The sequence below is a fragment of the Channa argus genome, chromosome 1, assembly GCF_033026475.1.
Source record: "Channa argus isolate prfri chromosome 1, Channa argus male v1.0, whole genome shotgun sequence".
NCBI lineage: Eukaryota > Metazoa > Chordata > Actinopteri > Anabantiformes > Channidae > Channa > Channa argus.
Window position 1 is genome coordinate 36900509 of NC_090197.1, and position 18403 is coordinate 36918911.

General features: G+C 39.3%; 3 protein-coding genes across 6 annotated transcripts; 1 reads left to right on the plus strand and 2 right to left on the minus strand.

The window, feature by feature from the left end:
- Window positions 1-316: 316 nt before the first annotated feature.
- On the minus strand, window positions 317-4611 carry agt (angiotensinogen). 3 transcript variants are annotated; one of them, XM_067517589.1, is made up of 7 exons: window positions 4455-4611; window positions 2925-3369; window positions 2375-2741; window positions 1965-2089; window positions 1719-1864; window positions 1071-1227; window positions 317-974 (listed from the first exon to the last, which is right to left on the minus strand). In XM_067517589.1, the coding sequence occupies exons 2-7, from the start codon at window positions 3327-3329 to the stop codon at window positions 798-800; spliced, it is 1377 nt and encodes a 458-aa protein (XP_067373690.1). In that variant the 5' UTR covers window positions 3330-3369; window positions 4455-4611; the 3' UTR covers window positions 317-797. The 3 variants fall into 3 exon arrangements, with proteins under 3 accessions (XP_067373690.1, XP_067373699.1, XP_067373682.1); XM_067517598.1 differs by lacking the exon at window positions 4455-4611 and adding an exon at window positions 4113-4395; XM_067517581.1 differs by lacking the exon at window positions 4455-4611 and adding an exon at window positions 3772-3803.
- Window positions 4612-6594: 1983 nt separating this feature from the next.
- On the plus strand, window positions 6595-13161 carry LOC137133697 (CUB and zona pellucida-like domain-containing protein 1). Its single transcript, XM_067517533.1, has 21 exons — window positions 6595-7176; window positions 7431-7487; window positions 7633-7731; window positions 7944-7988; window positions 8077-8175; window positions 8384-8434; window positions 8573-8671; window positions 8869-8913; window positions 8996-9094; window positions 9299-9352; window positions 9440-9538; window positions 9756-9800; window positions 9886-9984; window positions 10097-10132; window positions 10215-10356; window positions 10590-10795; window positions 11127-11302; window positions 11440-11670; window positions 11753-11913; window positions 12676-12920; window positions 13030-13161. The coding sequence occupies exons 1-21, from the start codon at window positions 7110-7112 to the stop codon at window positions 13074-13076; spliced, it is 2202 nt and encodes a 733-aa protein (XP_067373634.1). The 5' UTR covers window positions 6595-7109; the 3' UTR covers window positions 13077-13161.
- On the minus strand, window positions 12914-17602 carry ikzf5 (IKAROS family zinc finger 5). 2 transcript variants are annotated; one of them, XM_067517622.1, is made up of 4 exons: window positions 17145-17602; window positions 16857-17020; window positions 16374-16547; window positions 12914-16135 (listed from the first exon to the last, which is right to left on the minus strand). In XM_067517622.1, exons 2-4 carry the CDS (start codon window positions 16987-16989, stop codon window positions 15177-15179), a joined length of 1266 nt encoding a protein of 421 aa, XP_067373723.1. In that variant the 5' UTR covers window positions 16990-17020; window positions 17145-17602; the 3' UTR covers window positions 12914-15176. The 2 variants fall into 2 exon arrangements, with proteins under 2 accessions (XP_067373723.1, XP_067373712.1); XM_067517611.1 differs by having other exon boundaries at window positions 17149-17601.
- Window positions 17603-18403: the final 801 nt, after the last annotated feature.

Below are 18403 nucleotides of genomic sequence, written 5' to 3' on the forward strand. Positions count from 1 at the left end.
GTAGTTTACCGTTTAAGCTACTGATACAGGCCAACAGTCACTAATGCTGATGTTTCGTTTTTGTCATTATGTTTCACATTAATTTATATTTGTTATATTCGTGAATATGTATAAATTGCTACTGCAATGGCTACATTATATATTATATCAACACGGCATCTGATAACCATAATAACCTAATTTTCTAATGTTTGCTCAGTTTTCTGAGCTGTCCCCACCTTTTTTGATGTACATCATTATCAAAAAGGTAACATATTTTTAGCACTAATATGACAATACCTGGCTGGAAACTGCCTAAAATCCCAATAAAAAGACATTTTAATTGGTAGACATTTTATTTCAGAAATTGTAGCAAAACAAAAATAAACTCTTAGTTACAATGTACAATGAGTTAATCATTCGTTGTCGATACTATACAGAACTCTGATATAATACATTTTACAGAATAAAATTAGGATTTTAACAGTGTAGCAAGTAACAGGTTTTCATAAATACTGATACAAGGATCCCTAGTGACTCTTGCACTTGTGAAGACTAGGTGGTGAAAGAAAACTTCAGTGCGTATTGATGTTGAGTATTGATGGATCAGTCATGAGCACGTTTGTACTTTAATCCTCATGTATTGTATGTGTCCATAATTTCAGTTAAAAAAAAACAAGGGTCAATTAAATGTCTGTTGCATGATTGATTTCAGCCTCTTTGGAAGTTGTAGGTATGTTGTAAAGAAATGGGTCTTGTATGTTTAAATGTTTTATATCTGAGGTGTTTGTTGGTTTTAGGTACAATATACTGTAACTCTAGAGAGTAGGATTTGTGATTTTGCCCAGTATGAGGATAGCATTAGAATCTCCCTCTATGACGGCAAAGAAAAAAGGTCGGTTGATGGACAATTTCAGAGGGATGCCTGCATCCTGTGTAGTATCCTGAGGTTCTGCCCCATCCTCTGACATCTCAAATAACACTGTATTAACCGCCTGTCAGGAGAGAACAGAGACATGTTAATGATGCACACGAACAAGTCAGTGTTTTGTTTTAGAATATTATAAACTGACTGATTGTTTATAGTTCACCTTATCTATAGTGAAGAGTTTGTTGTTGCTGAGTTGACTGAACTCAGCCTTGGACCCCAACATTTCATCCTCAACTTGCGTGCCCATGTAGGTCAGCAGCTCACGCAGGTCAGTCACAGAAGACATGGAGAACTTTGGCACTGATAGCTCCAACAATCTGCAGGGGGAAAGAAACATCCATGGCTTACAATGCTACATTACTTACTTATACTTTACTGAGACCAAAGTAACTATGGTCTTTTAGCGTGACGTTTATACAGTGGCACATATTGTTTTTGAATAAACTGGAGAGAATTTTTTTCTTGTTTGTTTTAGTAAATAATTAGGCTTTGGAAATACAGATAAATACAGTTTGAGAATCATTATTTAAAGGCTAAATGTTTAATTTCAAAATGAGATCCATTTAGGTTATTGTTTTTTAAATAATGCAAAATGTAAATCTGTTGGGACCTGTTGTAATAGGATAATTACACAATAGGTGTAACATTTTAGAATGAGCTTATTTGAAAACAAAGGTAAATGGCATCTGCTGAGTTTGAGATGGCAAAAGATTCAAAGAGTTTCAGGTTACCAGTCTGTCAACTTGTGAGAAGAATAGGGGAGTGATTAAAATGTCCAGATTTATTGGTTTAAAAAAAAAATACTTACCCTTCCTGGAGGCTCTGGTCCCAGCCTGACATGTCAGTGAGCAGCTTAGACTCTATATCATGCAGAGAGGCTCCTTCATGAGGCACGACCAATAACATGTATGACCATTTGCTCAGAGACAGCTTTACAACAGTGTACCGCCGCAACTGCATAGCGAAAGAAAAAAAACACAGATGAGTTGCATCAACAACATTTTAACAAGCCCAGAGCTCCTACACAAAACTATACTTCTGAACTTAGATTTACCTTATCATTCAGGTACTGGTACTGACCCGTGTGGGTCATCAGTGGAGCCATTACTGTGGTGGTTTCATCTACATGAAACTCTTGCAAGGAGGATTTATCTGGCTGAAAGGCTGTCCTCCAGTTGCCTAAACAGACACAGCCAGAGAACACAATCAGGTAGAGCTGCATTTATTGACTGAAGTGTGTTTAGACTGTAAAAGACATTCAGAATTCATTGCAAACTTTTTTGTTTATAATGATTAACACAATATATCAAAATGCAGTTAAATGCAAAATATAAATGGAGTAGTTGGTTTAATACCATCGCCCTGAATATGTGATATCTTTATTTTAAATTGTGAATCTGAATCTGTGTTATCAGTAAATACCACTCAGTGAATGTAAAATGAAAAGCAGGGGAGGAGACGGACCTTGCAAGCTGAAGGAAGAAACAAACAGGAAGTCGCTGCTGGAGTTCACATCTTTGAAAATGCTCTTGACCTTCCCGCCTGATGTCTTCTCTAGAAAGTGGTTCAAGAGCTGCTCGGACTCCTCAGGTGTGGAGAAGTCCACGCTGCGGAGGAAAGATGCATCTGAGAAGTCCTGTGTGCCTTGAATAAAGTCTTCAGACAGCTGAACGTCCTGGCGAGTGAAAGCCCAGACCTGGGTAGTAACTTTATCTTTGGGTCCATCCTCCACTAGACTGTTAATGCTCTGTAGTGTCTTGAGAACGTTGTGTCTCCCCACTAAGGAGGCACAGTCATCTAGGTCGGTTCCACTGCTCAGGCCCAGAAAACCCTGGAAGGAAAGAAGCGAAAGATCAACTTCTTGGATTTAAAGTACAAGACATGATAATCAGGTAAAGGGCTAGGACCACAGCAACAAACCCCTCTTTCCAAATAGCAAACAATCAGCAGGGTCTGCTTGCCTAAAGCCCCTTTTGAACGCTCTTCACACTGACAGCTGATCAAAAGCACAGACCTGGAATGAGCTTGCTGTCTTCCTAGATGCTCCCAGGGAGAGGCTGACAAGGGAGCCATAAGTGCTGACTGGAGAGATAAGGGTGTTGGTGGTGCGCTGCTTGCTGCTGAGAGCCTGATACATCCTCAGGCCGAGAAAGTTCAAGAGCTTTGCCAGAACCATCGTCTTCTCGGTGATGTTCTGCCTCTGCGTGTTCACTTTTGTTGGGTCCCTGCTGTCTGGTGTCAGGGCTTCAACATCGAGGGGGGCCACGGGAAGGGTCACCTGAGGCATTGGGGTCTGGGTCTGAGGGCTCACACAGCTGACATTTCCGACAGCAAATAGGCTAAAAGGGTGCACATAGACACGGTTGGCTTGACATCCTGAGAGGTAGCAGCATAGGAGAAGTAGAAACAGTCTCTGCATTTTTATCTGTTGTTGGCAATGACCCCAAGAAAGATTGTTTCTGTGAAAGGAGAAAAACATTTCGAGATGAATTATCTTAATTATGTCAACATAAGAACTGCTCTTTGAGTCTGAGAATTATTATTGTGGCTTTAGTCACAAATCTGCCTGGATCGGGTTTTTCGTCTCAAACAGGATTGGCTGACAGAAACACAGGAATCACAGTGACATGTAAGTGATTGATTGATTCCTTTTTGTGAATCTTCTCCACTGCTTGTCAGTGATAGAGGTTGGATAGAAAATGCAGAGGTGTGCATCTCTGCTTGTGCCAGTTTGGATTTATTGGCAATCTTACAAGATGAAACTATACAAACAAAATACAAAAATACAATTTATAACTGATAATACATTTTGATATGTTTTAGCTGTATTTGTGTTTTAACAAGTATTCAAATACACCTACGTAGAATCAGAATTCATAAAATGAAGAATAATTCACATTTCCTCCATTGTAATTGTTAATTATTTTGCAGGAGCTCCTACCAAATGCAGAGTAGCTAAACACTTTCATGTACTGCTGTTGGTCATCTAAGCTGCAACATAAATGTTTTATGCATACACCTCCATGCACAAAGCAGGACTTTAGCCTTTAAGTTGAATGTGCAGAAATGTGGACTGATGAACTCTTGGAGGAGGTGAGCAAACACTAGATTTTCCTCTATTTGGACACGTCCTAGGACATGACCTTGGTGCCTAATCAATAAATACAGTGGTCTCAAATGTTCTTATATACATGCAACCCACCTGATACGTTCATGGAAACGAAACCCCCGCAGAATAATCTTGAACTGATGTTCAGATTCACAAATCACAACGGTCCACACTGAGCAATTTCACAAAATCTATTTCACAATTAGTCTTTAGGTGGTGGGTAACCATTAAATTAAACTAAAAATAACTGCTGTAAGAAGACATTATGACAGAGATTTAGCTCTACTGAAAGTTAGATTTAGATTTAGAAAAATATGAGAAAGCCTATAATTTCTCGATATTCAAAAATGTTTTGCTCATCTCTGAAGAGTTTCCACTAACTTTTCTGCACAATCAAAAGACAATTACTGTGATCAAATCTGCCTTTGGACTTACCGTGTATACCTGCTGCTGTGGTTGATTGAGATCCTGACTTTGCTGCCCCTCTATATTAACTCAGCTTGCGATGGTGCTCCCACTTGGGTTACTGATTAACTAAAGCAGCGCTGAGTCAGGGGTCTTCTGTGATGACTCACAGCTTGTTCTGATGAAAGAGAGAGAGGGACTGTCCACCCAGTGTCCCTCTGCGTGTTGACTTTGGCTCCATGATGCAAGCCCATCCTGGTGGAGCAAAGTGGAACTCAGCTTCCACAAACCAGAAGCGGGAAGCCAAGCGATAACTACGCTTGTTTGTTCTCGGTGCGTGGGACTCAGTGAGATGTCACCATATTGTAGACATGTTTACTTGCTAAAAGGGAACAGTGGTATTGACGCACATTTTTTTGCAGTTTTGCTTGATGTGATGATGTGACGTAGCTCTCCTGCAGTCACTATAAATGATTTTACGATGGGATTGATATCACACCCAGCATCTCCTGGGAAAAGAGCAAACACATTTCTAATGTTCTTTATAAGCAAGGCAAATAAGTTGATTAGGCAATGTAGTTTGGATTTGATATAAAATTGCAACATGTGTGGACAGCCCACTACGTGTATTATAGGGTAAAATCCTTCACACACACCTGATTCAACAGAGCAGGGTATGCTAGGTTTTCTCACTAAAAAGAGTACAGCACATGCTTTGTCTGGTTATCATTGAAATGCATTGCTGTAAAAGTTGCATCACACCCACAATGGTAATATGTCTTAGTTAAGCAGGCGATTTGTTTAGCTAATGTATTCACCAATCCTAGTCTCATAGATTAGAATGGAGCGTTTATTGTCATCACATATACATTTGCACATATTTGTTACAACGAAATTTAACCCCTGCATTGAACACATCCCCCAGAAGGGGGGCAGTGGGGGGGCCACAGCCGGTGCCCAGAGGCTCATGCACATCTGGTGCATGAGCTGGGATTTGAACTGAGACACTTGATGCTCTAGCCATTGATCCACCAGGCCATTTTAGTTAGTATGGTACTATTAGCTGATTAGCAGAAATTAGAGCTTCAGCTGATGGGAATGTAATTCAGTTTTGCAGATATTTGATCATAAACTAAAGTTTAGTACACATTTATAAACAGATGTGATAAAAAGTCAAGAGTTTTCCATTTCAAGCAAATAGAAGTTGAAGCTGGAGTCATACTAATTCTACGGATGCTCTTTTAGGGCCCTCTATGTTTTTACACAATGCCATCAAATTTTATTTTAGAGGAAACATTTTCCAGCCTACAACTGAATTTGTCACCTCTGTTTTTCAGCTCCAATCATTTGTATATAATAGCTGCTTTTCCTGCTTAAATGCTTTTCCAAATAAGAAATGACCCTATTCTTAATTATTTAAACTGTAGCCTATATTAAAACAAATATTTTGTTACAATTTTTACACAAGACTGACAATCTACATTAGATTTGTGTCAGTGAAAATATTTAAGGTACAACAGTAATATGGATTTTTAATCATACAGTGTGATGCAATATGATGCTTTTATGCCAGGAGTGATATGTTTTTGGGGGGTTCCTCACATTCTCACAAACTGTAATTGTATTTTTGTAATGTGCCAGTCCATATTTAATAAAGACCTTTTATCTAATCATTCACTTTGGTGACTGGAATAGTAGTTTTTCACCTCATCCACCGGTGTGACCATATTTTGTTTCTTTGTTAATATACAGACCTCTAGGAGACAAAATACATTCTGATATTACAGTCTGTAAATTTGACATAGAAAAATATGATGTGATACGGATGTAGATACATTTGCATCGGATTTAATGGAAGAAGACAGAAACATTATATTTGACCTTACAAATATTAAATCATTAAATCCCACAAATAATTTTAAACGCATTATTTTATCTAATGATATAATTTGAAAATGAAATAGTAACACAGAAGAGTTGACACTGTCTCTCCATCCATCCATGATCTGTAACTGCTTATCCTGTTAAAGGTCACTGGGGGGTTGGAGCCTATCCCAGCTGTAATAGGGCGAGAGTCAGGGTACAGCCTAGACAGGTCGCCAGTCTATCGATAGGCCAACACAGAGAAACACACACAGACAGAAAACCATTTACACCTAGGAGTCACCTATTAACCGAACATTCATGTCTTTGGACTGTGGGAGGAAACCCACACAAGAACGTGGACAATATGCAAACTTGACACAGAAAAGCCACCGTTGGCCAAAAATGTGAACTTGTAACTGTGAGCTGTGATGCGACAGCGCTGCCCCCGTGTAAATCTAGGTGCGAATCACCTGGTATTTTTAAACTTTAACATACATGTTTTAAAAAATTTGATGTTCGTAGTAATACACCACGAAGAAACTCGTGTTACTCGATATTTTTTATAGACTGAAATGCAAGTTCCCAAAAGCCGCCATAAAGTTCTTCCCTACGTCTTATACACACATCCTGATGCTAGAGGTAAACTATCTCTGTCTACTCTTTATGGTAGTTAACCAAGTGTGTGTTTCTCATGCATTTTTACAGCCCAATTTATCACATTTGATGACATAAGAAACTTTATGGGTTCTACACCAAACCATCTCAGCAGGTTTGTGGGTATATAAGCAGCAACGTTCGACATCTGAAGCAAGTTTGAAGATGAACAGATTCACCATGTGGACTCTGTTGGTTCTTTGCAGCCTGATCGCCACACATGGAGTGCAAGGTATTTTCCACAATTTTTAATGTTTGGTTTTGAAATATTTTACTTTCTTACTCACAACAGCTTGCATTTGTATTTTAAGGGCAGTAATTGTAACATCATTACTCTGAGCAACTGAGCATTAGTGGGAAAGATTCAGAATCTAGGTTTTTTTAATATAATTAGTCATAGTTAAATGTGCTGTCACTGGTCTTTGAGGGGCTTGTGTACTGTATGTGACCCTGTGCTCTGTTTTTGTTTTCCTCATAATCCATCAGGTGCCAGTCGCTTCCAAACAACTGAGGAAATAACTACAGAAACACCAAATTCTACACGTAAAAAAAACCTATTACTAGATTAAACAAAAACCTGTCATAGTAGTTTGTTTTAAATTGCCTTGAATTTTCCCTGTCTAAATGCCTTATACGACAAATATTTAAATATTTCACCCAAAACATCCTTAAATCCTTTGTCTCCCAGCTCAGCCCTCATGTCGTAACAACTGCGGCTGGAACCTGGGAAGCTGCTCCTGTGAAAGCTCTTGTCAAAACCGTGGCAACTGTTGTCATGACTACCACAGTAAGCGTCTAACAAATCAACAGTATTAACTGACTCTACATGCCTCTCTTGGTGAAGAATAAAGCCTATCAGACTTCTCAATGGTTGTGCAGCCATGGTGTGAGAATATTATTTTATTCAGAGTTGCACAATAAACAGCAGGTGTATTATATTGTTTGTTTTACACCATAAGAAGAGGTGAACTAACAGTAATTCATTCTATTCTGACCTAGATTACTGCCAAGGGACCACTGCCAGTCCTGAATTGTATATCACAAGTATGAAAACCTTTTAACAACCTATATGTAAATGTATACATATCTCACTAATTGGTGAGATGTTTTAAGACCTTTTTGTGTTTCTCAGACTCGCGTTCATGTCGCTACAACTGCGGCTGGGACCTGGGAGGCTGCTCCTGTGAAAGCTCTTGTCAATACCGTGGCAACTGCTGTCGTGACTACTACTGTAAGCTTCAACTAACTAATCAACAGTATTACCAGATTCTGCAGCCCTACCATGGCTGGAGCAATCAGTCTTTAATATTCCAGTGTATGTGCTGAGAATAACAAGAAATATTGTACATTTTTGTTTGAGACTGAAAAACAAAGAGCACATGTCTTCTAAATGATGATGCAGTACAAAAGTGATCAAATTCTTCTTTTTTATAATGTAGCTTACTGTCCATCAACTACTATGGCTGGTTATACTACGACTACTACAGCAGGTCTGAGACTATTGACCTATATATAAAATAATACAATATTTTAACAATTAGTAAAATGTTTTACATTTAGTCATTTTGCGGACGCAAAAAAGCGACTTAAAACTGAAGTAGCTAATAAAACCCCCTTGTCTTTCTCAGATTGGGGTTCATGTCGTTACAACTGCGGCTTGAACATGGGAAGCTGCTCCTGTGATTACTCTTGTCAATACCGTGGCAACTGTTGTCAAGACTACTACTGTAAGTGTCTAACAAATCAAGAGCATTAACACACTCTGCAGTCTCTCTTGGGGAAGACTTCACAGTGGTTGCACAGTCATGGTGTGAAAATACTGTTTTATTTACAGTTGCACAATAAGCAGTAGGTGTATTATGATATTTGTTTCACACTGTAAGAGGTGAAATTACAGTAATCACTTTATTCTTTTCTGTCCTAGATTACTGTGAATGGACCACAACCACTCCTGAAACGTATACCACAAGTATGAAAACCTCTCAGCAGCCAATATGTAAAATTAGGTCACCAGTTGGTGAAGTGTTCGAAAACCCCTTTGTGTTTTTCAGATTGGGACTCATGTCGTTATAACTGTGGCCGGAACCTAGGAAGCTGCTCGTGTGATTACTCTTGTCAATACCGTGGAAACTGTTGTCATGACTACTACTGTAAGCGTTGAGTCTGACTAATCAACAGTAGCAACAGATTCTGCAGCCTTCCCTTTGGCTGGAGCAATCAGTCTTTAAAATTCCACTGTAATGTGCTAAGAATGACAAATATATTTTCAGTTCAAGTATAAGACAAAGAACACATGTCTTATAAATTATTATAAAATACATAAATCATCATCCTTTTCTTCTTTTGTTATGTAGCTTACTGTCCATCAACTACTATGGCGGATTATACTACGACTACTGATACAACAGGTCTGAGACTATTGACCTTTATGTGAAATAGTACAATATTTCAACAATTTTTCAACAAATGTTTTAACACATCCTTGGTTTTCTCAGATTGGAGTTCATGTCGCCATAACTGCGGCTTGAACATGGGAAGCTGCTCCTGTATGAGCTCTTGTCAATACCGTGGAAACTGTTGTCATGACTACCACTGTAAGTGTCAAGTCTAACAAATTAACAGCATTAACAGACTCTGCATCACTCTCCTGGTCAAGGTTAAGGTCTCTCAGACTCCTCAGTGATTGTACAGCCATGGTGTGAAAATATTCTTTTACAGTTGCACAATAAACAGCAAGTGTATTTTAATGTTTGTTTTAATCTGTAGGAACAGGCAGATTTACAGTAATAACTTTATTCTTTTCTGTCCTAGATTACTGTGAATGGACCACAACCGCTCCTGTCACGTATACAAAGCGTATGAAAATCTTTAAACAAGCTATATGGGAAGTTATACGTGTCATTATTGGTGGAGCGTTTTAATACCTTTTTGTGCGTTTCAGATTGGGACTCATGTCGTTACAACTGCGGCAGGGACCTGGGAAGCTGCTCTTGCACAAGCATATGTCAATACCGTGGCAACTGTTGTCATGACTACTACTGTAGGTCTTATGTCATTCAAAGCTAAGCACATCACAGTTTCTACAAAAACCTCACACTTATGCCAATGTTATGTTATGTCTTATTTTTATTTATGTATTTATTTATTTACAGCCTATTGCTTTTCCACAACTTATAGTCCAACCACAGGTAGGATTCTCAACATGCAAAGTAAGGCCTCTGCAAATACAGCTAATTACAATGACACCTGTGCTATCTTATCCACCCCTAGCATTTTGTGGAGGCTCTCTGTTTGGCTCCGGCACATTCTCCAGCCCAGGATACCCCAGCTACTATTACAGCAATGCCAACTGTGTCTGGCAGCTCCAAGCTGCAAAGGACCATAGAATTTTCCTGGCATTCACATACCTGGAGTGAGTGAAGAACAGAAAGCTGTTTGTATAATTATATACACTCAATTGCCACTTTATTAGGTACACCTGTACAATCTAATGCAATCCAATACAGCAGCTCAGGAACCATATGCAACAATAAAATTGAATTAGGCTCTACATTATTCCGTCAAGGACACTTGGCTTTGCTTTTCAATGTTTGCCCTGATGAATTAATATTCATACTAACTAATGACTAATCTCTTTAACTACAGATTGGAGAACTGCTGCTCCTGTGACTACATTTCAGTCTACGATGGACCGTCTACTAGTTCACTATATCTGGGGAAAGTGTGCAACAACACTCTAAACTCTTTCTACTCCTCCTCCAACTACTTGACTGTTGTCTTTCGAACTGATGGTTCACTGGTTGGCCGAGGGTTCTCTGCTGAGTTCATAAGCTCTCTGCCATCACGCTCAGGTACAATCATAGTGGAGTCCACAGTGGGTATAAGACATCTAGTTTTTATTGAATTATATGTGTGCTAATTGTTCCTGCAGCCTCGATCAGCTTCTGTGATAACAGTGCATAATGACTATTATAAAGCGAGTGTATTACAAGGTTGATGTCATCAGGCAAAATTTGTCACAGAAAGCCTGTGGTGCTATAGGGGCATAAAAGAATGTAGTCCACGTGCACTACTCTCACAATGTTTCTCTAAAGATTCCTGTCTATCCTTCACATATTTGTTAAAATATTACTGTCCCAACAAACTTAGAGAAAACTTAAACTAAATACCGTCTTTAATCAGGTCGAGTGAACTGTTCCTCAGACAACATGAACATTGTGATTGAGAGGTCTTACCTGAACTCTCTGGGTTATGACGGCCACAGTCTGTACTTGGATGACCCCAACTGCAGACCCCAGGTTTCTTCATATCAGGTGGTCTTCAGTTTCCCTATTAACGCTTGTGGAAACGTTCGTAAGGTAACTCATCATCCTCTGGAAAATATTAACACACAGTACTTTGTAATATAATTCTCCCATAAATCATAAAAACGAAAGATACAGATACAAGGGGATTCTTGAGTGTAACTACTTTCAATATCTTCTACCTTGAACAGTTTGAGAAAGGCATAATTGTGTACACAAACACCATCCGTGCCTACACATCTAGCTCTGGTCAGATCACACGGCAGACTCACTTCAAGATGAACGTGGGCTGTCGAATGGAGCAAGACTCAGTGGCTCAGATTATGTACCTTGTCGAACATCATGGTAACAGCAGCATTATAGGCACAGGCAGATTCAATACTAGCATGGCTTTTTACACATCCAGCAACTTCTACTCTCAGGTAAGTTCAGGTAGCAAAGTGATGACTGTTCAGATAAGGTTGTTGAAAATGCTTACACATGATGCTGTGGTTTTTTACTCAGGTGACCCAAGTTCCCTATGTGGTGACACTCAACCAGAATTTGTACGTCCAAGTAGACCTGATTCGGGGCGACAACAATCTGGTCATTTTTCTTGACACCTGTATTGCCTCACCATCACCCCATGACTTCCAAAGCAGACCGTATTACCTGGTCCGTAGCGGGTAGGAAGAAGAGTTTGCCTTGTATCATAAGTCATCATAGTAGTACAAACTGTGAGGGGTGACAAGATACAGTTTTGAAGTACTTGTACCTAACTTTAATATTTTTCTTTTATGACACTTTCACACAACTACACTTGATCTCCACTATATTTACAGCTATTTACAAACATACCGTACGTGTTTTAAACATATCTATTGCAGTTTCCAAATGTTTTTCCTATGATCACGTAAAAATAAAGAGCAGCTGGGGTCATTTGGCCCAATGATACAAAGCATTTCAAATAAAAAGCTAAAATAAAAAACACAAAAACATATATGTATACATGTATAGCTTTTTTCTTAGCCCAGTAAACATCTCCTGACCCATCACCTCAGGTTGTGCTGAACTAAACTATTAAGGACACAGCTACAGTTATTACCACTTATGGACTGATGCATCAGGAACAAGCAGATGGCCATATGTTATGTCATTTGTCTGCAGAATGAATGCTCTTTCATATTTTAGTACATTTGGCTGTGTTTTTAAACTTACACTCAAGTAAGAATGTAACTGGCGGACTTTTACCTGCGGTAATGTTACTTTTAAGAAAGTGATTTTCAATGCAGGATCTGAAGAAACCTCCTCAATCACTTCTAAATAATTTTACAGTACATAAAATATTTAGTCACTACAATCCCTTTCTCTCTTGCTAACATGATAATCTGTGACCATATTCAGGGTATCTGTATTGTGCAGTTACACTGTCTTTGTTCCACTTTCAGATGTCCTGTAGACAACACCTACTATGCCTACATCACTGGCACCCGTGCCTATGCCCGTTTCACATTTAAAGCCTTTCAGTTCCTTCGAGCCACAGAGTCTGTCTATATCCAGTGCAAAGTCCTGATATGTCAAGCCTCCGATTATAACTCCCGCTGCCGCCGCGGCTGCAGCAAACGTGTGGCAAGAGATGTGGGGTCAAAACATCACAGCCAAACTCTGGTCCTGGGTCCCATTCAACTCAAAGGTGTGTAGCCAATTGTTTTTTGTTTTGTCACTAAATAAACTAAAGAATTATGCAAGATCAGCAGAAAAATCATGGCAGTAATAGACATTTCACCATTTTTCTTTGGCAGACTCTGAGAAAAAGGAAGAAGAGACTTTTAAGCAGGACAAGGCTTAACATGCATTGATCTTTTTCAGTCATCTTTACCAATCATTACAGCTCTTTCAATTCTTTTCACGATTTTTCCTAGTTTTAGCACAGGATCTGATTAAAAGCATCATCAAAATACAATCTGTCTTTGTGTATTATATTATGTCAGAGAAGATACAAACAAAAGACAAAGCACAGCTCAGTTAGAAAACACTTTACTTATAAATTAGTTAGATTAATCCATCTCACAATAAAATGATTTACCATCCCCAAAGCAGGGGAGTGATCACCAAAAAGGCTTCAACATTCACCATAATCTATGAACCTACGACACGCTGTGAGAACATAAGGCAGCCATTACTAGATGCTTACCTCTATTACTGGTAAGCATGGTGACATGGTGGTGGTCCTAAAAACAATAACTATGTTCTCCACACATGTTGCTAAGCAACAGACAACAGTACCCAAGACAAACAACAATCTTGCTAAAGCTGCAGCCTTGCTGCAACAGCATTTTGCTTTTTTGACACTGAACATCTATCCAACCACTCAGAATACAATACTCAGTAAATATTCAGAAAAGCACTGGCGTCTGTACGATTAACGGGGATTCTCAAGTTGTGTACTGTTATAAAAGTTAAAACCTGGCACCCCCAGTGCTACGTGGCAATTCTGAAAAAGTGCTGATATGAGACACAAAACTTGGCGGCACTGTCCTAAACATGGAGATACTGAATATTAAGGTGACTTCGACAGAAAGTCAGAATGATTTAGGATATGTTTCAGAGAATACACAAAACTCAAATAAAATGAGTGATGTTACCATGATGCTGGTTGAAGAAGGGCACTGAGTTGAGGAACTTCAAAAAAAAAAAAAAAAACGACTTCAGAAAAATCTAGTTTAAAAACATAGCTGGCTAACCAAAAACCATCGATACAAAGTTTGGCCAGTTTTACTGTTGATGCCATCCATATTGTACAGCTGGCATTGGTTCCATAGTTTATTAGCAGCATTCATGGAGCAGGATTTTGGCAAAAACATTATGGCTACCACAGAAAACTACAATTGCCAAACTTTTTTTCTAAGGTTCTGGGTCTATCAAGAGGATATTGTAATTATGTCTATCATAAAAAGTAACAGTCCTCTCTATTTTGAACACAAGAACTATGTCAGGCACTGCAAAGAAATAGTAGTAATGCACCAAGCACTGAAATAATTTCAACAAGGCTTAAGTACGATCACTCAAAGCCAACAGTTTGATTCCTGTATGAGCAACATCTGAGGAATCTTTAGTTATAGCTCAAAAAGTGTTGAGAATTTATTTGGGTGGCCCACTCAAAGCATTTGTTTCTTTTTTGTACTTTGTATTCTTCTAAAGGAACATGCTTTTGAGAGAGAACCGTTTTGCTTTAGAGGTAACCTTCCCCATCAGCTCTAATGGTGCAGGCAACGGTGTGCTACAGTTGATTTACTCCATCAGTGGGAGCTGACAGCTGACAATAACAATATATTGCAACTGCACATGTATGATTTCCTCAAAATATGTGTTCTGGCCCTAACAATAATGCTCTAGGAAAAAAGGATCACATCCAGCAGCAACCTCGGTCCGGCATTTGGCAATATAGTCTCTATCAAATGGTACCAATTTTATACTTAGATAAGTAAACTGAAAGATAGTTTTGTTAGTTCCCTTACCCTGTTACCTTTGCATTTGAATATGTTTTACATTAAAAGAACAGTTTGAGATCTTTATGTGTGTACTTAAATACATGACAGCTCTCTGAGCTGGGTTTAATAAACTCTAAAGTTAAATAAATAAATAAATAAATAAAATATTCAAGGAATATTATGATTTTGGTAACATTCTACATCAAACAGCATTAATCTGTTTGGCTGCTAAGCTCCCACCACCACAAATAAATTCTCAACCCGTCAAAAACACTGTTCATCCCTATATAATACACTTGGATGGGTACCTTTAGTTATCTGAATGTTGACATTTTCCTGTATAAGTACAACTTTCAAATGCTAGGCTACATCAAGGCCAAGTTAAAATACCAATAAATAAAATTACTATAGAATTAATAAAACAAAGCTGTCCGTTAAAGGTTTCCCTTGTTCGTCCATTACTTGTGCTGTCCGCGGGCAAAGTGGCACGCAAAGTCATACTTGCTCTTGCACTTGTGGCCGCAGATGTTGCACTGGAATGGATTCTCATAGCCATGGCACCCCATGTGAATGGTGTACAGGATGTTGTCAGGGAAGTAGATGTCACAGTGCTGGCAGTGGTGCAGCATGTGGGGGTCCTGGAGTGGAGCAGACAGACCTGGGGCTGGTGTGCTGGGTTGGCTGTTAGAGATGCTAGGGGTACTGGTACGCCCACTGTGCTCACTGCATGGCCCTGCTCCAGGGCTGCAATTGCTGTGGGGAGGAGCCCGGGGCTCCGGAGTGATTGGGGAAGAGGAATGTGCCATGCTAGCTGTCACAGCCACAGGAGCTGTGGCAGGATGGGGCTGTTGTATGAGGAAGGGCTTCTCATCAACGATAGACTCTGCTCCGGGAGACATTGGAGGTTGAGTCTGGGCCTGGGATTGTGAAGGGAGGCTGGCCAACTGGCCTGCCAAAGTGGACAGTTGGTTCAGGGGGTTATCCATAACCATATCATTGTGGTGGTGATTTTGATTTGTGGAGAGACCATCATCGACTGCTCGACCCTGATTATCATAGGTCTCCTGATGTAAGTGAGGAAGCTCATGTGAATAGTCATTCACATTGTCAGCCTTGTGCACCACCATAGAAGGGGGGCTGAAGTTGATAAGGAGCCTGCGGCCATAGCCCAGTGAGCTCGCCTTCTTCTGTAAAACACTCAGCATCTTCTTATGGGAAAGTGAGCGAGCACCTTTCATTGGCAGGAGTTTGTGGCGTCTGCGGCGATGATGTGACAAGTTGCTGCGATCACTGCAGCGGAAGGAGCACAGCTCACACTTGTAAGGTTTCTCGCCTGTGTGTGACCGCATGTGAGCCTCCAGGTGGCGCTCATATGCCGAGGCAAATGGGCAAAGATGGCAGCGGTGAGGCTTCTCTCCTGTTGAATTGAGGAAAACAGGCTAAATAAGATTCATAACTAAGATTCCACAATTTATAAATATAACTGACATTTTAATTACAACTAGTCTTTATTGACCTGTTATTGTTGGAACATTAGTTATAATAATAACTAATGTAACCTTAGTGTACAATCATGTTTATTATTTTAATGAATAAACATCCAAAATGACAAAACAAGACAACGTATTACCCCAAAAATGAATAACAAATACTACCTGTGTGAATACGGATGTGCTCAATGAGTCGTGCTGTGCCTCTGGTGGCATAGTTGCAGTAGCGGCACTTGAGCTTGCCATCATAGGTTCTCTCAAAGCCATCAACCAGGATTCCTGAGCTGTCCTCCAGTGACATGTCCACAGAAGGATGTTCGAGTCCATTCTGATTGCAATCTGCTCAGGGGAATATTAACAAGACTTGTAATTTATACAAAGAAAGTTACAATACAAGCCAGTTAGTGGTTCTAAAATGATATTAAAACAATAACAAACACATTTTGATGGACTTTCTAATGAAATACTAAAATAGGAATGACAAAGCCTTAATAATTCAGTTGTTACTTGGTGATAACACTCTTGGTCCGGATGCCAGATAATGCATATACACTAAATACCACAGTCTGTAAATAAACTAAATCAAAGTGTACCAAACCCAGACGTCTAACATTATAAACAGTAGGTAAATGACACACAGCTAGTTACCTGCTGGCAGCTCGTCCGCGTCTTTTACGCCACTAACTGAGCCTGATATCATGTTGACATGTTGAGTCTGCTGGCTCAAATACTCCTGGAAATCCTTCACAAAGTCTAGCGTGTCCGGCTTTTCCTCACCCATTGAAAGTGATGCAAATGTCCAACACTAAATTCTGCGACACATATGCACCAGAATAAAATCACTAAAGTAAAACATTTCATAAAAAAACAAACAAATGAAAAACAGAAAGAAATTATAAGTATTGCATTAGCTAGCCGTTTATGAAAAATACACACCAACCTCTTTGAAGCTGACTTGTCAGATCAATGTAAACAGTTGTGTATGCTTGCTTGGATAAGACGTTTTGCGGCTGTCCAGACACAAAGACAGGACAATCCTGGAAATGAGACTGGCAAGCAGGAAATCGGCGCGATCCGATGTCTGGTCGCTCGCTCCTACACACCGCTCATCATCATCGTCATGTTGTTACCAAAGCTACGTACGCTACGCTAGCCACACAGCTAACATTAGCTTATCTGGGAGCAAAGCATCTTTATCAACACCAGCGCTGGTATCTGCTCAGCACGGCCATTCTTTACATCCCCTGTACGCATATGAGTAAATACTCAAGACTGCTACTGGTTTCTCACTTTTTCCGTCGACTCACTCGCTATAATTAACACCAAAAGACAATCTGCTAAATCAAAACAATAAACCAGTCTCAGGGGTGAAAGTTCATTTTGTGTGCACCAGTGAAATCCGTTCCGCGCAATGTTTCTGCGAAGAACTGTTCCCACTAGTAGCAGTGCTACGTTGGTCTAAAGTAACGTTTTACACGCGGTAACGTTATGAAATCAACAAAACATTACGGTTAAACATTTGTGACGTGAAGCATAAGTCGATAACGTACTTGCCCTCTAGTTTTCTGTGTCTAAAGACCGACGTTACACCTTTTTTTTAGTCCACAAGGCCTAAAATGTGCTAACTTACAGAGGATTTGGTAAGGAACAGTATATTATTTTTAAAAAATTGCATTATATACTAATGTAAAAGCCAATCTCCAATGCATGAAGTAAAAGGGTATTTTGCACATTTAAAATATCTGTTTTCAAAAATAAATGTGTGAAATAATAACGTTAGTGCTTTCTTACAGACTGCTGCATAGGTTTAAAATTGATATGTCTTAATATGTTTTTAGATAGCATTTAGTCATTTGAAAATATTACTCTTAGATTTATAATTTGACAAAATTGTGCCTAACACTACCTGTTTATTATGCTTTATGACCTTACACTTTACTGGAAGTTTTTTTATTTCTACAGGTGTGTTTTTGAAACACTGCATTTTGCTAACAGCAAAGTAAAGCTATGCCCACCTTCATACCATGAGACATTTTAAGATGTGGGCTACAACTATACGCGAGTGGCAAATGCGGTATTTTAAAAAAGCCATCGACTCATTTATATGTTGTATCGCGATCAATAATTTACTGGTAAGCGCTTTGTGAAGATCGCATTGCAGCATGTGTCAAAGTTGTGAGAGAACCACTGAGGGG